Below are 20222 nucleotides of genomic sequence, written 5' to 3' on the forward strand. Positions count from 1 at the left end.
AGTTTCAAAGCAAGCCTGAGGACAGTAAATCACCCAGGGGGATGAGGGTGGGTTCATGGAATGTGGGAAGTTTGAAGGGAAGAGCGGGGGAAGTCGTTGAGGCATTCAGTAGGAGGTGGGTGGATGTGGCGTGTTTCAAGGAAGTCCGGTACAGGAGTGGATCAGCCATAAAGATTGTTGGGAAGGACTGTTGCTGCAAGTTGTTTTGGCAGGGGGGGACAGACGGATATGGAGGTGTTGGTGTGATGGTTGTGGAGAAATGGGTGGAATATTTTATGAATGTTATGAGAGTAAGCGATAGGATGTTGGTAGTGAAAATTTTGTTCGGTAGAAAGATAGCTGTGATTATATCGGCATACGCTCCACAGGCAGGATTCGATGAAGCAGAGAAAGATAGATTTTGGGATGAATTAATACGTGTAGTGGGTGGTATGCAGGATGATGAGATAGTGGTTTTGGGAGGGGACTTAAATGGTCATGTAGGTGAAACAGCCCAAGGTTATGAAGAAGTGCATGGGGGATGTGCATATGGTACAAGGAATACAGAAGGGGAAAGGATACTCAAGTCTGGGGAGGCAACGGACATGATTGTGTGCAACACATATTTTAGGAAAAGAGACAGTAGGTTAATTATGTATGAGTCTGGGGGAAATAGCAGTCAGATAGATTATTTTCTGGTTAGGAGGGCCGATACGAGGTTAATGAGGGATGTTAAAGTTAAAGGAAGTGAGGAGTGTGTGCAGCAGCACAAATAATTGATTAATGATGTGGTGCTTAAAGAACGAGTAATGAAAAAGAGGACTTACGTACCTAGGAGGAAAATATGGAAGCTGAAAAACCAAGTAGTAAGGGATGCCTTCTATAGCGAGTTGGGGAGAGTGGTGGCTGAACAGGGAGCTGTAGACAGAGGCATTAATGAACAGTACAGAGCCCTCAAGAACAATCTCTTGAGAGTTACTGATGTAACATGCAGTTGGACAAGAGGACCACCAAGACATAAAGTAACTTGGTGGTGGGATGAGGGTGTAGAAGCTGCAGTTAAAGAGAAAAGAAGGCTTTTCCGGAAATGGAAGAAGGGTGGTAGCAAAGAGGAATATTTGGCTGCCAAGCGAAGGGCTAGAAGAGAGGATACAGGGCAAAGTCTGAGTCAAAGAGACTTTTACTTGATAACCTAAATCATGGGGAAAGGAAAAATATGATATTTAGGGTGGCAAGTCAGGTGAACAGGGATAATCGGGATATTATAGGTGAGCAGTGTGTGAAGCATGTTGAAGGAAAAGTAGTGGTGAACAGTGAGGATATTAAAGATGCATGGAGAGAGCATTATAACCGGTTGTTGAATGACGAGTTTGACTGGGACAGGGAAGGTTTGGAGCCAGCAGATCCAGTGTCTGGCCCTTGGCCTTTGATTGATGCTGCTACTGTGAGTGAGGCAATAGGCAGGATGTAGGTGGGGAAGGCAGCAGGTGTGTCTGGGTTGACTACCGAAATGTTGAACGCCTCAGGCGATATAGGGGTGAAGTTAGTCACTGACCTGATAAATAGGATTATTTATGAGAGTGTTGTCCCAGATGACTGGCTGAAGAGTGTAATTGTAAATGTGTATAAAGGGAAGGGTGATGCCCTGGAAAGAGGAAATTAAACAGGTATAAAGCTTTTAGATCAGATAATGAAGGTAATGGAGATAGTTTTAGAAGGTATGATTAGAGAAAGAGTGAATACTGATGAGATGCAGTTTGGGTTTATGCCATATAGGGGGACCACTGATGCCATATTCATTGTTCGACAGCTTCAGGAAAAATATATTGGTAGAAGAAGGGATCTTTATTTTGTTTTTGTTGATTTGGAAAAGGCCTTTGACAGAGTCCCTAGTGAGGTGGTGAAGTGGGCAATGAGAAAGCTTGGCTTGGAGGAGTGGCTGGTTAGGGTGGTTATGGCTATGTATGTGGGTGCTCACACCCAGGTAAGAGTGAATGGAGATTTGAGTGATGAGTTTTCCATGAATGTTGGCGTGCATCAGGGGTCAGTTTTGAGTCCCATGTTGTTTATCATGGTACTTGAAGCCCTTTCACATGACTTTAGAAACGGACTCCCGTGGGAGTTGTTGTATGCTGATGATTTGGTGTTGATTGCAGAGAGCGAAAGGGTGGCGAAGGAAAGGTTTAGGAAGTGGAGAGATGGTATGGGGTACAAGGGCTTAAGGGTAAATGCAGATAAAACAAAAGTGATAATATCTAGGGTTGGTGGCGGTACTGTCAAAGACGAGGGAGAGTGGCCACGTGCAGTTTGCAACAAGGGCGTGGGAAGTAATTCCATCTTGTGCAGTGTTTGTGATAAATGGGTGCATAAGAGATGTAGTGGTATCAGAGGTAGACTGCGAGATAATGCTGATTTTATGTGTACAGCATGTCGGGGAGAGCAGGTGGAGATTGTCCGATGTGAAAGGATTGAACTTGCTGGTGAATCTCTTGAGTGTGTGGAAGAGTTTTGTTATTTGGGAGACATGTTGTGTGCTGGAGGTGGGGCTGGAGCTAGCTCTGTGGCTAGGGTGAGAAGTGGTTGGAAGAAGTTCAGGGAGCTCTTGCCTTTCCTGACATTGAGAGGACTCTCTCTACGTGCTAAGGGGTCTTTGTATGCAGCATGTGTTAGGAGTGTAATGCTGTATGGTGGTGAGACCTGGGCAGTGAAGGAGGAGGATATTCGTCGGCTCAAACGTACAGAAATGACAATGATTAGGTGGATGTGCAGTGCGTCCCTGCATCCAAGGTCTGGGGGGGCTGGGTTTACAATGGAAGAGTTGAGAGGTAGGATGGGACTGGAGTGCATTGGTGTTGTGATGAGGAGAGGTAGATTGAGATGGTTTTGAAATGTGGAGAGGATGGGAGATGATAACTGGGTGAGGAAGGTGAGAAGTGTTCATATTGGGGGTGGGGTTATGAGGGGTAGACCGAGAAAGACATGGGACGAGGTTATTCAGTGTGACCTCAGGGTTAGGGGACTGAACAGGGAGGCTGCAATGGATCGTGCAGCATGGAGAGCCGCCATTAGGTGACCAAGGCCGATGCATGCAAGCATGTTGGAGCCTTTAAAAATGAAACGATGAAACGAAATGAAACGTGTTCCATCGTAAAACTAAGATACTCGAAGAATTTTTGATAGTCAGTAGAATCAGGAGATAAGTAAACAGCGCAGATATATTTAGTCAGACAATGACAGGAGAGCCAAAGCCAGAGAGTAGAGAATTCAGAAGAATCAAGTTCAGGAACACGAGAGCAAGATAGGTCGTCGCGTACATATATGCAGTATCCACCTTTAGCTTTGAAATGAGTATAGAGAAAGTAGGAGGATACAGAGAAGGGTTTGCTGTCAGTTGCCTCAGACAGCTGAGTCTCAGTAAGAAAGACAAGGTGAAGTTTAGAAGAGGAGAGGTGGTGTTCAACAGACAAAAAGTTTAAGGAAAGGCCACGAATATTGCAGAAATGAAGAAGTGAGTCAGACAGTGGATCCAAACAACTCAGAGTGTCGTTAACAGGAAAGGGGCAGATGGTAGGGGAATTTATGGTCCACCCCCCCCCCGGGACCCCGAGGCATTGTTGTTTTGCGCCATTTTTCTTTTATTTAATTTTGAAAAGGAAGTATAGTGTGCACTGTGCATGTAGTTTAGTGATGATAGTTAGAGAACCTTGTATTGGAGAGCATGCTGGCCTACTCTCTGTGTTACTGAAACACTTAAAAAGTTCAGCAAAGGGGGATGGTCAGGAACTAGTCCTGAGGGCTGATGAAATGGGAGCTCTAGCTCTCCCTGTCATCAGCTTTCCATCCACCTTGGGAGTACTGCCCTGCTCGACTGGTCTTACAGCAGAGCTGAGAGCATTTAGTATGGATAAAATTATTTTCAGTAGATCGAAGAACAGACTTAACACAACTCTGGTCAGAAACATAAAATGGGTTGGTTCCGGTACCTTTTATAGGCCCCCCCTTGTTGTGGACAGCATTAGAACAAGCATGATTAAACCAAGGCTTTCTTGCATTACTCAATGGATTTAAGAAAGGAATGTATGCTTCCATGCAAGAGAGACTAACCTTCGTAATGCGCAAGGCATACTCAGATGGCTTCCCAAAGGAAGAACTGGTATTTTTGAGAAACAGGAGCCCAGATTATTATTATGATTACTTTCCGCTAAATCCTTAAAGGTAACGGTCAAGCCGAGTTTCTGACAATGCACACCCAAACTAGGAAACTACGCTAACTCTCAATGCTACACACAGCAGTCTGAACCCATAATTAATAACATGTTAACAGTGATACATACAGTAATGACTTAGTAATAAAATGTGCACGAATAAAGAATAAGGTGAGGATAGTAATGAACCAAATAGTATAGTAAATAGGGATAGTAAACTACAGTAAGACTTACCTCTAAAAGTTGGGATTTTGCACTTGTTGCAGAAATATGCCTAACACAGGTAGCCATACTGGGCCCCCCAAACCTGCGTCAGGCCTGGGGGTGGTTTATTCACTGCCAGTGTCACCCTCTGTCAGCACTTGAGGTGGTACAAGGGTGACAGAAGGGCTGGGGAGCATCGGGGATGGTGCTCCATCTTTTCAATTATAGTAAGTCCTCGTATTTGGATGCATTTTACTTCGATGCCTCTCGCGCAAGAAAAAAGTTTTCCAAGTTGTCCCACAATTCGATGCTTCCAGCCGGCAGCCGACGATGCATACTGATGCGCATTTGTTGGCAGCCATCTTGCGACCACCTTGTCCACCATAACCGACATGGCAATCACCTTCGATGCATACACCAGGACTATGCCTGAGGCTAGCAACATCCTATCGACCATGAGTGCTCTGAAGTCTCAAGTGATGGCCGTCTATAACAGAAACACAAAGGAGCAGAGACAAGCCCGGATCACACGATATTTTCATGAGAGACAGAATATGGCTGCTACTCTGCAAGACTTGGACGTGCCAGCAGGGATGGATGAAGGAGGAGAAGTGGACAGAGAGGAAGTGGAGGTGCTGGAGCCTGAGTTCAACTTCGAGGGCTTCAGCATAGGTGATGAGGCTTCCCCAGAGAGGCCCATGTCACCTAGTAACTACTCCATCTACCCTCAACACACCATCACCTGCCACTGAAGCCAGTCTTCACTTTATTTCTGGTATGGATTTTTGGTGTTGCAGCTCTTTAAAACAGCTTTAGTGTAAGGTACTGTTTATTGTGTTATGCTGTTTTAGCACTAGTAAACCATTCATCCATCATCCAATCCTATGTTGCCCCATGAGGAGCGTAGGAGCCCGGGGCTAGGCAGTTGGTCCTGACATTTAAGATGAGAGTGACCAACCTTACTCATTCCTGAGTGGCATTAAGTGAGCAATAAACTCCAACCACCCCTTGGATATAAACCTTCACCGGCTCAATCCGAATGGAGCACAATAATTACCCACTATACCACCAGGTGCCAAATTTGGTTATGTAGTTACTACCCAGAATAGTCACTCCATTTAATTTTGGTAAAGTCTGTTTGGTGATATAGTATTTTCTGACAGGGTAGGTACATGTCCCACCAGAATGCTCCCTTATTTTTCTCATTGATTCTTAACTTCACAATTCGATGTTTCGTGTTTCGTGTGTTTTTGGCGGAACATCCACGCCGCAAAAAACGAGGATTTACTGTACTGTATTTCCAATTTCTGGGCAAGAGAATGCCTCACCCTCTCTTTCTTTTCATGAAACTTAAGCATGGTTTACAAAAGCTTTGGTTCAAGAATAAAAATACACAAATGAGGCAGCTATACCAAGGCAAAGCCACACATGAACAGAGCAGCTGTCTGCAGTTGGGGGATCACGTGAAGACTGCATGGGTTAAGCGATGTTGCCGAGTCCCCAGCACTACCCAGGCAGCTTGGCGGGGACGTGTGGCAGCACCGCACGCTATTGATCAGGGGTGTTTCTGATGTGGGTTCAATGATGTGCTCAATTTACAGGACTTTTTCTAGTAATTCGGTGGTTTTTGGAACGGAATTTCCTTAAAAAATTTTCCTTTACATTTGGCAAAATAATCTATCTATCTATCTATTGCCAGATGCCTCAACCCCGTTTCAGGTGGCCACAAACAAATCGCTTCCAAGTCGCCCTGTCCCCCGCCATTTCACTGCCCTCCTCCCAACTCATACGAAGTATACCTCTCCACCCCATCCCTCCATCTCATCCTCGGTCTCCCCCTCCTACTTCCCCCTTCCACCTCACTCACATACACTCTCTTCGTCAGTCTTTCACCCTCCATTCTCTCCACATGGCCAAACCACCTCAGTGTGTTCCTTATAACACTCCCTATCACATCCACATCCACACCACAACGCTCCTTTATATCCTCATTCGTCAGCCTGTCTCTCCATGTGACTCCACAGGCTCCTCTTAAATAACTCATTTCCATTGCTCTCACTCTTGACTTGTGTCCTTCCAACAACGTCCAAACTTCACTTCCATACGTTAGAGTTGGTATCACAATACTGTCATGTAGTAACTTTTTCACTTCCATGCTCACTTCCCTGTTTCTTATCACTGCTTTCAAAGGACCAGCAACCTTTCTTCCCTGCTGTACCCTTTCAAGCACTTCACCCACCAAACCTCCATCCTTACTCATCACACTACCCAAGTACTTAAACGTACTCACATTTTCCAATTCCTCATCATCCAACCTCGCTGAACATTCACAGACTTCACCCCTCTCAAAGACCATCACTTTACTTTTCCCTACATTCACTTTTAGATTCCGTTTCTTACACACTCTCCCAAACTCATCCACCAAGCCTTGCAGCTCCCCTTCGTCTTCATTCAACAACACAGCATCATCTGCAAACAACAGTACAGGGAGTTTCCAAACACTATCTCTCACCAGGGCAACTCCAACATCCACTACCCTACCTTGTACCTCTTTTATTACCCCATCCATGTACAGATTGAACAACTATGGAGACATGACACATCCCTGTTTCAACCCAACTTTCAAAGAGAAAAATTCACTTACTTCACCATCCACACGCAATGCAGCCTTAGCACCATCATACATACCCTTCACAGCATTCAACAACTTCCCATCTACTCCATATATTCTTAACACTTTCCACAATCCTTGTCTATCCACCCTGTCATATGCTTTCTCCAAATCCATGAAAGCTGCATACAACTTCTTTCCCTTCTCTAGAAACTTTTCCACTAAAGATCTAAGAATGAATATCTGATCTACACAACCTCTTCCCTTCCTAAAGCCTCCCTGTTCTTCTCCAACTAATTCCTCTGTTCTTTCTCTAACTCTGTCAATAAGTATCCTACCATACACTTTTCCTATTATACTAAGAAGACAAATGCCCCTATGATTACCACACACTTCTTTTTCTCCTTTTCCTTTGTACAAGGGAATAATTATACCTGACTTCCAATCCTCCGGGACTCTACCTTCCTCCCAGGCCAATCTGCACATCTTCCACATCCATTCTACTACTCTCTCTCCCCCATGTTTCAGCATTTCACCACACACTCCATCAATTCCTGGGGCTTTCCCCAATTTAACTTTCTTCATTACTTCCACAACTTCTATCCTACTGATTTCTTCCTGTTTTCTCACCTTCCTCCTTCTCCCAGCCATTCCTCAGCCACTTATACTCGCATTACTTCCATCCTCTATGTTCAACAATTCCTTAAAGTGTTCTCTCCATCTGCTTACTTTTTCTCCCTTCTCCACTAGTAATCTACCATTTTTATCTTTCACTCCCCTGCTAACTTCACTTCCACCCTGTCTTACTCTTTTCACCTCTTTCCAGAACATTTTCTTACAGTCCCTCCACTTTACACTCAAATTCCTTTCAAATTCCTCATCCACTCTCGTCTTACTCTCTCTTACTAATCTTTTCACCTCTCTCTTTCTTTCTGCATATAACTCTCTCTTCTGCCTCTCAACTGCTTCCACGCTCCTATTTCCAATCCATTCATTGTATGCTTTCTTCTTTTGTGCCACAGCCTGTCTCACCTCTTCAGTCCAACACGCTGTTCCTTGCACCCCCCTCCGTCTTCTCTTCCTTCCACACACCACATCACGTGCTGCACATATTTCTTCTGTAAATATCCTACACACACCTTCCACGTCTCCCATCTGCTCCAATTCATATTTGCCCAATCGTTCCTCCACTTCTCTCTTATACTCTGCCTTTTTCTCATCCTCTTGTAACCTTTCCACTCTCCTTGCAACTACTCCTTCCTCTCGTCTTTCCCTTCTTCTATTCCTCCACCTTACTTGAATCCTAATTCTGGCCACCACCAAGTAGTGGTCAGAAAGTCCACTCCCCCAACCTCTATAAACTCTTGCATCCATTACACATCTCCGCATCCTTTCATCCACACACACATAATCAATCATTGCCTTTCTTTCATTCAGTTCACCACCCACCCTTTTCATCACTCGCCATGTATACCTGTGAATCATTTTATGCTTGAAGAGGGTATTGGCTATCACCTACCCCCTCCCAGCACAAATGTCCACTAACGCACTCCCATTCTCATCTATCTCAGCAGGCACACCCCACTCACCAACTATTCCATCCACCTTCACATTCCCAACTTTTCTATTCATATCACCGATCAAAAACACTCTCTCATTCCTTCCAAACTTTTCCATGCACACTTCTACATTTGTCCAGAACTCTTCTCTCACTCTTCTAGCACGATCTTGCGTTGGCGCATACACACACACAATCGCCCACATTTGTATTCCAACTTTCAACTTTACCCACACATTCCTTGACCCAACTGATCCATACTGTCTTATGCTCTTCTTCCATCTTTTACTCACAACTATACATACTCCTTCCTTTGCCCTCTCATTCTCACCTACTCCTGCACATATACCCCATCCATACTCCCATTCTCTCACACTTTCTCCTCTCCATTTTGTTTCAGTTATTCCACATACATCCACTTTCACACCCTCAAGCACCTGGACAATCTCTCTCTCTTTCACCTCATCATTTGCTCCCCCTACATTCCACGTTCCGATAACCATATCCTTTGTCTGGTCCTTGGTTGTCATCGTTTGGTCAGTCCTTGTCTGAGGCTTATTGTTTGTTTTTTTAGTTAGTTGTTTTCCGGGGAGGGGCACTAACCCTCCAACAACCCTTTTAGTCGCCTTTTTCGACAAGCAGGGATACTGGGGGAGTATTCTTGAAAAAAAAAAAAACTATCCCCAGGGGGGTAGGGCTTCTGCTAAATCGATGTTCGTTAAATCATGCTTCTGCTGTATAAGGTGAAGTGGTGGATGTTGGAGTGGCCCTAATGATAGAGGGCAGCATTTGAAAACTTCCTGTACTGTTGTTTGCAGACAATACTGTATTGTTAAGTGAAGACAAAGGAGAACTGCAAGACTTGGTGAATGAGTTTGGGAGTCCGAGTAAGAAACGGAATCTGAAGATGAATACTGCGAAGAGTAAAGCTATGGTCTTCAAGATAAATGAAGTCACTGAATGGAGAGTGAATCTGAATAATGAGGAAATGGAAAATGTGGGTATATTTAAGTACAGTACTTGGGTTGTGTGATGAGTAAGGATGGAAATTTGGAGGATGAAGTGCTTGAAAGAGTACAACAAGGAAGAAAGGTTGCTGGTTCTTTGAAAGCAGTGATAAGAAATAGGAATGTGAGAATGGAAGTAAAAAAGTCGCTGCAGGACAGTATTGTGATATCAGCTCTAACATATGGAAGTGAAGCTCAGACCTAGTTGGTAGGACACAAGTCAGGAGTGAGAGCAGTGGAAATGAGTTATATGAGAGGAGCGTGTGGAGTTAATAGGAAAAGAAGGAGCACTGTGGTGTGGATGTGGATGTGACAGAAAGCATTAGGAGAAATACACTGAGGTGGTTTGGCCATGTGGAGAGGATGGAGCGTGAGAGACTAATGAGAAGAGTGTATGTGCGTGAGGTGGAGGGAGAGAGGGAAGGGGAGGCCGAGGACGAGATGGAGGGATGGAATGGACAGGTATATGAGAGGGGGCTGTGAGCTGGAAGTAGAGCAGTGAAATGGCAGGGTACAGGGTAATGTGGTGTTTGTGGCCACCCCTTACGGGATTAAGGCGTCTGGCAATAGACAGATAGAAAAATAACTGCAGTATTAACCAAAACAATCAGTAAAAACTTATGTCTGCTGCACAGTTCATGCTCAACAGCTATGAATTTTCAGACAAATTATAAGTTTTTCAATTCATTGTAGGTAACATGGATGAACAACTGTAGCATCAAATTCAAGAGCAGCATCAAGCTAATACAAACCTTTGTCAACAAAAGCCATATAGACTGGAGATGTAGATCCTCTCACTCCCAGGTTGCCATGAGCAGCAATAAAGACATTGCGGGCCAACTGAGGGCAGGTGAAGGAGGCAAAGCTGTACTGCTTCCCAGGCAGCAGTGTCAAAGCCTCCAAACCTGACCCAACTGAGGTGATCAGCTCCACAAGGGAAGATTCATCAGCATTCGTTGTAAGTCCAGCGTTGCCAATAAAAATATGCTGTAGGAACAAATGGTTTATTATTGTAATTATGGATCTCTCTCTCTCTCATCTGACACACACACACACACACACACACACACACACACACATTTTTTTTCCTTTGCGGAATCTAACAAATGCAAGGGAAATATCTCAGATAGAAAATAAAATTGCACTACTTTATTGTGGATCTAAGGAAGGTGTTGGAAATGGTCCTAAGGGCGGTGATAAAGTGGGCTATGAGAAATCTATATGCTGAAGTGCTGATGATCAAGTTGGTGATGAAACTGATGAAGGGGAAACTAATTATGTGATAGTGGGTGGAGAGCTATGTGAGAAATTCTCACACAGTGTTGGAGTGCATCAGGGTTCAGTATTAAGTCCCATGCTGTTCATCTTGAAACTTGAAGTAGTCTACTTCCAAGAGTGTTTAAGTGGGTTACTGTGAGAGAATTTATATGGTAATGAGTTAGTTTTGATTGCTATGCAAATGCAAGAGGCCTAAAAGACATTTGAGAAGTGTAGTGACAGGGCTGAATATTAATTCTGGTAAAACAAAGATCATGGGCAGCGAATGTGAGAGATGTAAGAGCGTGGAATAAAGTCCAATTGATGCAAGAGAAATACATCAACTAAAAATATATATATATATATATATATATATTATGATGGATTTGGAGAAAAAGTCTGATAGAGTCTCAAAGGTGACAGTACAATGGGCTATGAGAAAGTTATGTGTCGACATATGGTCTGTCCGATTGTTGATAAAACTGTACAAAGAGGCAACTATGTCTGGGTGACGGTTTAGAGAATTATGCAGGATTTCTCAATCAACATAGGGGTTCCATGCTGAGTTCATGTCTGTTTGCCCTGGCACTTGAGGCACTGTAAAGAGAGCTTGGAGGATGGGCAACCTTGGGAGCTTTGATATACTGCGATTTAGTTTTAACTGCTGAAAGTGTGCATGAGGTCAGAGAGATGCTTGACAGGTGGAAGGATGAAATGGAAACAAGACAGAAAGCTACTGCTTGTAAAATGAACGTCATTGTCAGTAGGTGTGAGGACAGTTAAGATATGTACAGGGTAAACAGATGTGTAGGTTTGTCTATATACTGTATCTATCTATGGTATGATGCCATAATTCTGTAAGGGGTGGCTGTTTGTCTTCTGAGTTTGTAGTTTTATGGGGAGGGGCACTAACTTTCCACCAACCCACTTGCTGACAATTAGGAAACATTTGTGGGTTGGTTATATAGTTACAACCCAGTGTTGTAAATGGTTTCCTGGCTTACAGGAAACCATTAGGCTCATCACTCAATGAAAAGCCACCCCAAAAGGAAAGAAGAGGAAAAAAAAATGACAGGATAGATGGGAGAAATAGGAAGAGAGGAAGACAGAAATGGAATGATGAAGGTGAAGGAAGAAGTAGGTAGCATTACATCAAGTAGGTGGATGGTGGTCTCCACCACCTACCAGGATGTAGGTTTATGCTGTGTATAAAATGGGAGTTGGAAACAGTGGCATAACCAAAAGGGTGACCACAGTAGCACTGACTACCCCTGAAATATGCCTGGCCACTCCAGTGGTCATCCCAAATTTCCAGGCAAATAGCCTAAGGTCTTAATGAGTTCTTCTCCTGGTTTAATCCATAATTTGGTTTGGCCACCCCTTGCCCACCCGATATCTATAATCCTAGCTATGCCTCTATAGTAGCGGCGCACGACTCTGAAGTTGTCATTATCACACCCTGGCAACCTACCAGTCAAAAGTGCTTCCGATTTTGTATCACATTACAGTAATCTCTCTAATATCCGAACGCCCAATATCCGTACATCCCCACTAACTGTACATAATCGTCCCGGGATCCAATACAGGTATTCCCAAAATGGGCCAAAAACAGCAAAAAATTCAAAAAATTTCAAGGGGAGCTGCAAGGCTTGGTGGATGAGTTTGGGAGAGTGTGTAAGAAACGGAATCTAAAGGTGAATGTAGGGAAGAGTAAAGTGATGGTCTTTGAGAGAGGTGAAGTCAATGAATGTACAGCGAGGTTGGATGGTGAGGAATTGGAAAATGTGGGTACGTTTAAGTACTTGGGTAGTGTGATGAGTAAGGATGGAGGTTTGGAGGGTCAAGTGCTTGAAAGGGTACAGCAGGGAAGAAAGGTTGCTGGTTCTTTGAAAGCAGTGATAAGAAACAGGGAAGTGAGCATGGAAGTGAAAAAGTTACTACATGACAGTATTGTGATACCAACTCTAACGTATGGAAGTGAAGCTTGGATGTTGTTGGAAGGACACAAGTCAAGAGTGAGAGCAATGGAAATGAATTATTTAAGCGGAGCCTGTGGAGTCACATGGAGAGACAGGCTGACGAATGAGGATATAAAGGAGCGTTGTGGTGTGGATGTGGATGTGATAGGAAGCGTTATGAGGAACACACTGAGGTGGTTTGGCCATGTGGAGAGGATGGAGGGTGAGAGACTGACGAAGAGAGTGTATGTGAGTGAGGTGGAGGGGGGAAGAGGGAGGGGGAGGCCGAGGATGAGATGGAGGGATGGGGTGGAGAGGTATATGAGAGAGGGGTGTGTGAGTTGGGAGCAGGGCAGTGAAATGGCGGGGGACAGGGCGACTTGGAGGCGATTTGTTTGTGGCCACCCCAAATGGGATTGAGGCGTCTGGTAATAGATAGATAGATAGACAGAATTTGAAATTACCGCGTGGCGCCAAACAGCTGTTACACCATGGTCCATTCACCCCTTCCTTCCTCTCCCCTCCCCTGTCAGGGTTGCCATTTGGTATTTTTCATTACCAAGTGTGGGCCAATTTGGTAATGAAAAATTTATTTGGTAAGGAATCAGAATAATGCATTACCAAATGGATTTTTCACATGTATGAGGATACACAGGATGGAGATGGTGGATTGTTTGCTCTCTCTGATTAATTTGGTAGCCTATATAGCGTGGTATTAATCAACATGCTGTTAATTAAAAGAAGAGTGATTACATGTAATTCCACTTGTGTATATAATTAGTGAAGAAAAGATGCTAGCTTTACGAATTTGGTGATGAAAATTAAAAATGGTAACGAAAACTGAGGAGTTTGGTAATGTGGCCATTGCGATCTGGCGACCCTGTTACCCCGCCATCAGCAACAGTCACAGCCTAACTCCGATCGAGAGCAGATGCTTATTGCAGTGCAAGCCACAGGTGCTTGTTTTTTGTGAATAAACAGTGAATAAACTGCAATACCTCGTCACTAGAACACACAGGAATTTACAGTGTTGTGCAGTGTTAAGAAATTAGAATTTAGAGTGCAGAGGATTAACTGTGGACTGCAAACTGGCGGTTCAAACCAGTCCAGGAGCCAGGGACTTGTAAGTACCCACAATGTTTAATATAGTATAAACTCACCTCTAAAACCTCATTTTATGGTTCTTTTGCATTTATTTCAGTCTTTTATGCCCCTTATTGGAGTGATTTGGGTCTTAAATAGGTGCAATGCATGTCCAGAGGGCGTTGTATAGGTGTTTTTCTGAGTTAGAGTCCATAAGTACAAGTCCAGGAGGCTGGGGCCCAATATCCGGACAGGATCACTATCCGGACATGCCTTTGGCTCTATTACATCGGATATTGGAGGGATTACTGTATACATGAATGATATTATTATGCACAAGTATATTATACATGAATATTATCATAAAAGAACACACTGTATTATACACGAATCACATGTGTCTCATATTACAGTGCTCATCAAAAGTATCATCTATGGCCGGGCGCGCAATACTTATGGCCAAAAAAGAATCACCCATTTTTGGTAGTAAATATTGAGCCAGAAGTTTGCGGCGCTAGCATGACATCACGGTTGCCTGAGGTCTTCCAACACACTGGTTGGTTCCCGCCTCAGTTGCCCACAGGCTGCCTGAGTCTCCCTCATTTTTTGCCCCCTTTTTTACCGAGTGTCCTGCAGTGTTTTGGCTTTCGCCACTTTGTTAGGGCACCTACCCATGAACTTTCGAGTGAAATCATATCCCACATCATTGCTCTAAAGGAGGCAAGCCACCAGTCAAAGGAAATTAGTGAATTGGTTGGTGTGGCTCGATCAACAGTGCGTAGGTGGTGCGCGCAGTTTCGAGTGGAAAACAGTGGTGAAATTCCCACAAAGAAACCGCGGTCTGGTAGGCCTAGGAAAACTTCCCCAAGGTCTGTTAATGTTTTAAAACGTGCAGTGGAGTCTAATCCTCGTGTGAGTGCAAGGAAAATAAATGAGAGCAACCCGCAAGTGTTTGGTGAAGTGTCTGTGCGCACAGTGTCTCGAAGGGTCCATGAACTTGGTTACACAAGTCACAGGCCTGTGAGAAAGCCTCTTCTCACAAAGAACCAGCGACGTCATAGGCTTGCCTTTGCTAACAAATATCTTAACTGGGGTGAGGAGCAATGGTTGTCAGTGTTGTGGTCTAATGAGGCAACGTTTAGTGTCACCTGTAACAGAGGAGCACGTGTGTACTGGCGCAAAGGTAAGTGACCCACTTGACCCACAGTATGTTGAAAGCACAGTTAAACATCCTGATTCACTCATGGTATGGCGTTGTTTTTCTGGTCAAAGTTTGGGGAAGCTTGTTGTGCTTCCCAAGAACCGCAGAGTGAATCAGGATGTTTACCTGGAGCTTCTGTTGATCATTTACCAGACTCCTTTGAGCTAACAGGTGCACGAGTGTTTCAGCAGGACGGTGCACCTGCTCACAAGGCCAAATCGGTCACCAACTGGCTTCGTGACTGCAAGGTATCATTCATGAAAGACTGGCCAGGAAATAGCCCAGACCTCAACCTGACTGAAAACCTCTGGTACCTCGTAAAGAAGAATCTCCAAGGGAAGGATGCGAGCTCTCTGCCTAAGCTGGAAGCCGCCATTCGTGACTCCTGGGACAAAATATCCCTCCAGCACCTCAGGAGCCTCGCCCTCTCACTTCCAAGATGTCTCAGGTCCGTGAAGAAGCGTAAAGGATACCCTACGCAGCACTAAAGGTAAATAAAATGCATTATTTATATGTTTTTTCAATGTTGAAAGGTTTGTTTCGTAGGAGGGACGCAGGGCGCTCGATACTTCTGACGAGCACTGTATACACGTAATCGGACGCACTGTTGAGGGGTAGGTTGCCAGGGCACGATAATAACAACCTCAGAGTCGCGAGCCGTGACTATAGTTGGGAGGAACCCTATTCTGTGTACAACTTGTAACTGCTGATGTACAGTACAAGTTATGTGGTGATGTTAGAGGTAGACTGATGTTTTAACATATGGCATGTAGAAGTGTTTCGGCTGCTGATGATAAAATAAAAAGTGTTATTTGCGTTGACAGTAATTTGGAATGCAAGGATGATTTCTGTTACTCCCAGGACATGCCGAATGCAGGAAGAAGAGCAGCAGCTTGTTTTGCCACTAGAATGAGATTTGGATGGAAGGAATATAGAGAAATGTTCCCTTTCCTACAGAGGGGTTCCTTCAAGCTAAGAAACTAAGGGTACTTGCTACAAAATATGTCAGAAGTGTTATGTTGTATGGCAGTGAGATGTGGCCAGTGAAAGGCTATGACACAAGAAGACTGGAATGCACAAAACTGAGACATGAGATGGATGAGTAGGGAATCACTGAGTCAAAGAACTGAGAAGTGTATTGTAAGAGATTTGACAAGAAACATTAATGAAGAGATGTGAACAAGAAGGTTAGGACAGTTCAGACATGTTGAGAGGAAGAGGAGAGTAGCTGGGTGAGGATGGTCACAGGTAAGAATGTGGAGGGGAGAAAGATGTGGGATGAAGTCCTGCAAGAAAACCTTCATGATGGGGGCTTGAACATGGAAATAGCTCAAGATTGCAACACCTGGACAGCTCCCATCATAAGAAAAGATCTATACATAGTAGCATGATTAATGCGCTGTAAACATAAATATAAACAAGATGTGTGACCCTCTACCCTGAGTAAAAAGGGAGTTTAAAGGAATTTCCTATTCTGTGTACAACCTGCAATAGGGAAGTCTACAAGCAATACAGTTACAGTACTGTTAGAACTAGACTGCAGGATACAAGAACTTTTTAGTGTGTGCCATGTTGGGGTATCTCGGCTGCTACTGACAGAACGGAATGTGTCTGGAGCAACAGCCCCTTGAAATGGGTGGGTGAGTTTGGTACCTGAGGGACCTCCTGAGTGAAAGAGGAGAAGCAGAGGCTAGTTCCACTGTTAGACTGAAATATAAATGGAAGAGGTTTAGGGAACTGTTGCCTCTTCTACCTATGAAGGGACTCTCCTTTCGTGCTAAGAGTTCTTTCCACAAAACATGTAATTATGTTGTATGGAAGTGATATTTAGCTTGACAGACATGGTGGGGCGGCTTAGCCCAAATATTCAAAAGAATTGTGCATTTTGTGATACAAGCACCAAATTTGGCACAAATGTACATTAATATGTTGCGAACATTTTCAGATATTGGGCCACTTGAAATTCTCTCTTTATGTCCGCCATATTGGATTTCAAAATGGCCGCCACTTGAAATCTACATTTGCTATTATCTCTGGACATAATGCAGCTATTGACTTGATTCTAGTATCTAAATGTATGTTTTGGGGGGCAAGGAATCCAATGGTAACAATTTCAACTTAATATTATCTATCACAGTCTGTTATATAATTGTATTTGGAAATTATCTAGGCAAATATTGGATTCAACACAATACTTTGAAAAGAATGATTTTATTAAAGCATGTTAAATGTGTGTAAATGTCTTAGTTCTGTAAATGTCTTAGGTATAATACTGACATGCTACATGGTCTAGTATCTGAGGCTAGGTGTATACTGACATTCTACAATGGTCTGGTATCTGAGGCTAGGTATATACCGGTACTGAAGATACGTGTACATAAACAGTGTCATGTTAACAAGTTCAGCATTGCCACAAGTACATGTATGTTGTGGACTCATCGTCATGTGCAGTCCCCTTCACACACACACAGGGCTGTGCACTGAAGGGCAGCCTTTTTGCACTTGCAGCGCCTCACACACCCTTTCTTGCACTTGCAAGAAACCAGCTCAATGCAGCTGTGAGCTGCCTCAGGTAGCCTGGTCCAGTAAGGTGTGTACTGTCCTTCTCCAGTCCTTGACCAACCCCAGTTGGTTGGTGGAGGGACCTCTGGTGCTGGCAGCAGTATCTGACCCCACACATGTCCACCTTGATACATTGCCCTCTTGACATGTTCCTCCAGAGCTGCCTTCGTTGGAGGGATGAGCTGCACATTGTTCTTCCTTGCGAAGAGTTTCCTCCTGGCCTTGTCAACGTCTGTGCATTTGCTGGTTCGATCATACAACAGGATCACGAACCTCTCGATGATGCGCATTGCATCGTCTGGTATGTCACGCGGTGCAGAGGACAGCAGCAGCAGCGCCTCAGTGAGTTCTGGCAGTACCGTCCAGGCTTCCCACGCAGTCTTCTTGCCACGTCTAGCAAAACTAGACACAGTGTCGCATCCAGTTAGAGCGTGGAACATTGGCAGTGCACGAGCCTTCTCTCGTCCCAATCCAGCTGCTATTTCGTGTGCTGCTAGGTATCGGAAACTCTGGCCTGTTCCGAATGCCAGCCACAGTTCGTCTTCTGGTTGCAACTCCTGTGCCAGGGACACTGTCAGCACCACAACATCGGTGTCTACAGTCCTGATGAGTATTGCATGGTGTCCATGCTGGGCTGCGTGAGATGCATGCAGCAACATCCGACTGTCAGCTTCTTCATGGTTACATGGGGCGAGTGAGGTCAAATCTGGCAGTAGTGGCTTGCTGAGCACTGCCTCTCCATCAGTAATGACGAGTTGCTTGTCCTCCTGGTCAAACCATTCCATGAGAGCTGCTGAGAGGAACCTGAACAGCTCGGTCTTGTTGCTGTCCACTCATAGGAAGTTCTGCCAGTTTCCTGGTATGGCTGCAGCAGCCACCACACGTCTCCGCACGCCTTGTCCCCGCTTTGCACGTGTACTACCTTTCAGTGAATCAGCAAGGTAAGTATCCCAGACCAGATCCAGGCGTGACACTGTTTGCAGCTTCGTGGACATATATGGGATGAAGATCTGTTGTGCATACTCTTCAAAGGTCTTTGATGCAGCCGGCTTCAGCATCTGGACGATGGCTGCTCCATCAAGCACAATACAGGTCATGACAGGAGTCTCTGTCTTTGCGTCGGAGACTTCTTCCAAGCATGTGAGGAGATCATTCTTGGTACCAGTGCAGAGGCTTCCACCATCAGACAGTGCAGGAGGACATGCCTGATTCTCGTGACGAAAGAACTCCTCAAGGTTTCCATCCCTCGTCTGGCAGCCAATGTACAGGCATGCGAAGAGTTCACGGTCATTCTTGACGGAGGCGAGCTGTTGCTGACCTTTGTTCTGGCTTCTTGGAGTGGAAGTGCTGAACACCTTCAGCTTGTTACGAGGAATGGGGTCGTCCACTGCCTTTGTTCTGTCCAACAGACACTCCCTGGTGAAAGCCTCGAACTGCTCTTGGCCAATCCTCTTGGCATTCATCACGGTCTCCACGGCAGCAGGACCTGCGATCTCCTTTGTGTCCAGTTTGACTACATCCTGACTCTCCTCCTCGAATGGGTTGCCCATCTCCTCTATGACACCGACAAGAGAGCGAATATCTTTCACAAATGAGGCCTGTACACTTGGCGCCTGATCATGATGACGTGTGTCTGCTGTAACATTTCTGTTATCACCACTACCACTACAATTACCACTGCAACTACCACTACCACCACCACCACCACTACCACCACCACCACCACCACCACCAGAATCAAGTCAATAGCTATATTACATCCAAAGATAATGTCAAATGTAGATCGTGAAGCGGCCATGTAATGTAAAGCAGCCATTTTGAAATCCAATATGGTGGCCCATTGGTTACAATACTCAGTGCAAATTGATACCATTGGATTCCTTGCCCCCAAAACATACATTTAGACACCAGTCAATAGCTGCATTAGACCCAGAGATAATCGCAAATGTAGATTTCAAGTGGCGGCCATTTTGAAATCCAATATGGCGGCCAATACTTGACAATGCCAAGTGGCAATTGGTACCATTGGATTCCTTGACCCCAAAAACATACATTTAGATACTAGAATCAAGTCAATAGCTGCATTATGTCCAGAGATAATAGCAAATGTAGATTTCAAGTGGCGGCCATTTTGAAATCCAATATGGCGGACATAAAGAGAGAATTTCAAGTGGCCCAATATCTGAAAATGTTCACAACATATTAATGTACATTTGTGCCAAATTTGGTGCTTGTATCACAAAATGCACAACAGGTTTGCTATGCTGCCCCACTAACATGAAGATTCTAGAGATAAAATAGATTTGGTATGAGAAATATGTGAGGAAAGATGTTAACCAGTAGGTTGAGATCAGAGCCGGGCACTTCCGCAGTCACTTCCGCAAACCACAGATTCTGCAACTGCGGAAGTGTGATTTCGTTAGTGGACTTGCACTTGCGACAAATTTTACACAAATGTGGAAGTACTTCCACAAAACGCAAACCTGCCCTCAAACCAGCCTGACTTCTGAGAACTCTGAGCAGTTTGTTTTTATGATGGGTGACATGGACCTGCTCAAAATGGAGTGGTCTCAAATGTTGAAGGAGTCTGACCGTGA

General features: G+C 44.5%; 1 protein-coding gene across 1 annotated transcript in view; it reads right to left on the reverse strand.

Annotated features, from left to right (window-relative positions):
* LOC145413487 (tRNA (carboxymethyluridine(34)-5-O)-methyltransferase alkbh8) overlaps positions 1 to 20222 on the reverse strand; it is a 386005-nt gene that overhangs the window by 298368 nt on the left and 67415 nt on the right. The window contains exon 3 of the mRNA XM_080283187.1: positions 10317 to 10551. Within this exon, the coding sequence (XP_080139313.1) occupies positions 10317 to 10551 (235 nt within the window). The remainder of the gene's footprint in view (positions 1 to 10316; positions 10552 to 20222) is intronic.

Source organism: Coenobita brevimanus, chromosome 12 (genome assembly GCF_032717465.1).
Source record: "Coenobita brevimanus isolate Jiangsu-jjx chromosome 12, ASM3271746v2, whole genome shotgun sequence".
NCBI lineage: Eukaryota > Metazoa > Arthropoda > Malacostraca > Decapoda > Coenobitidae > Coenobita > Coenobita brevimanus.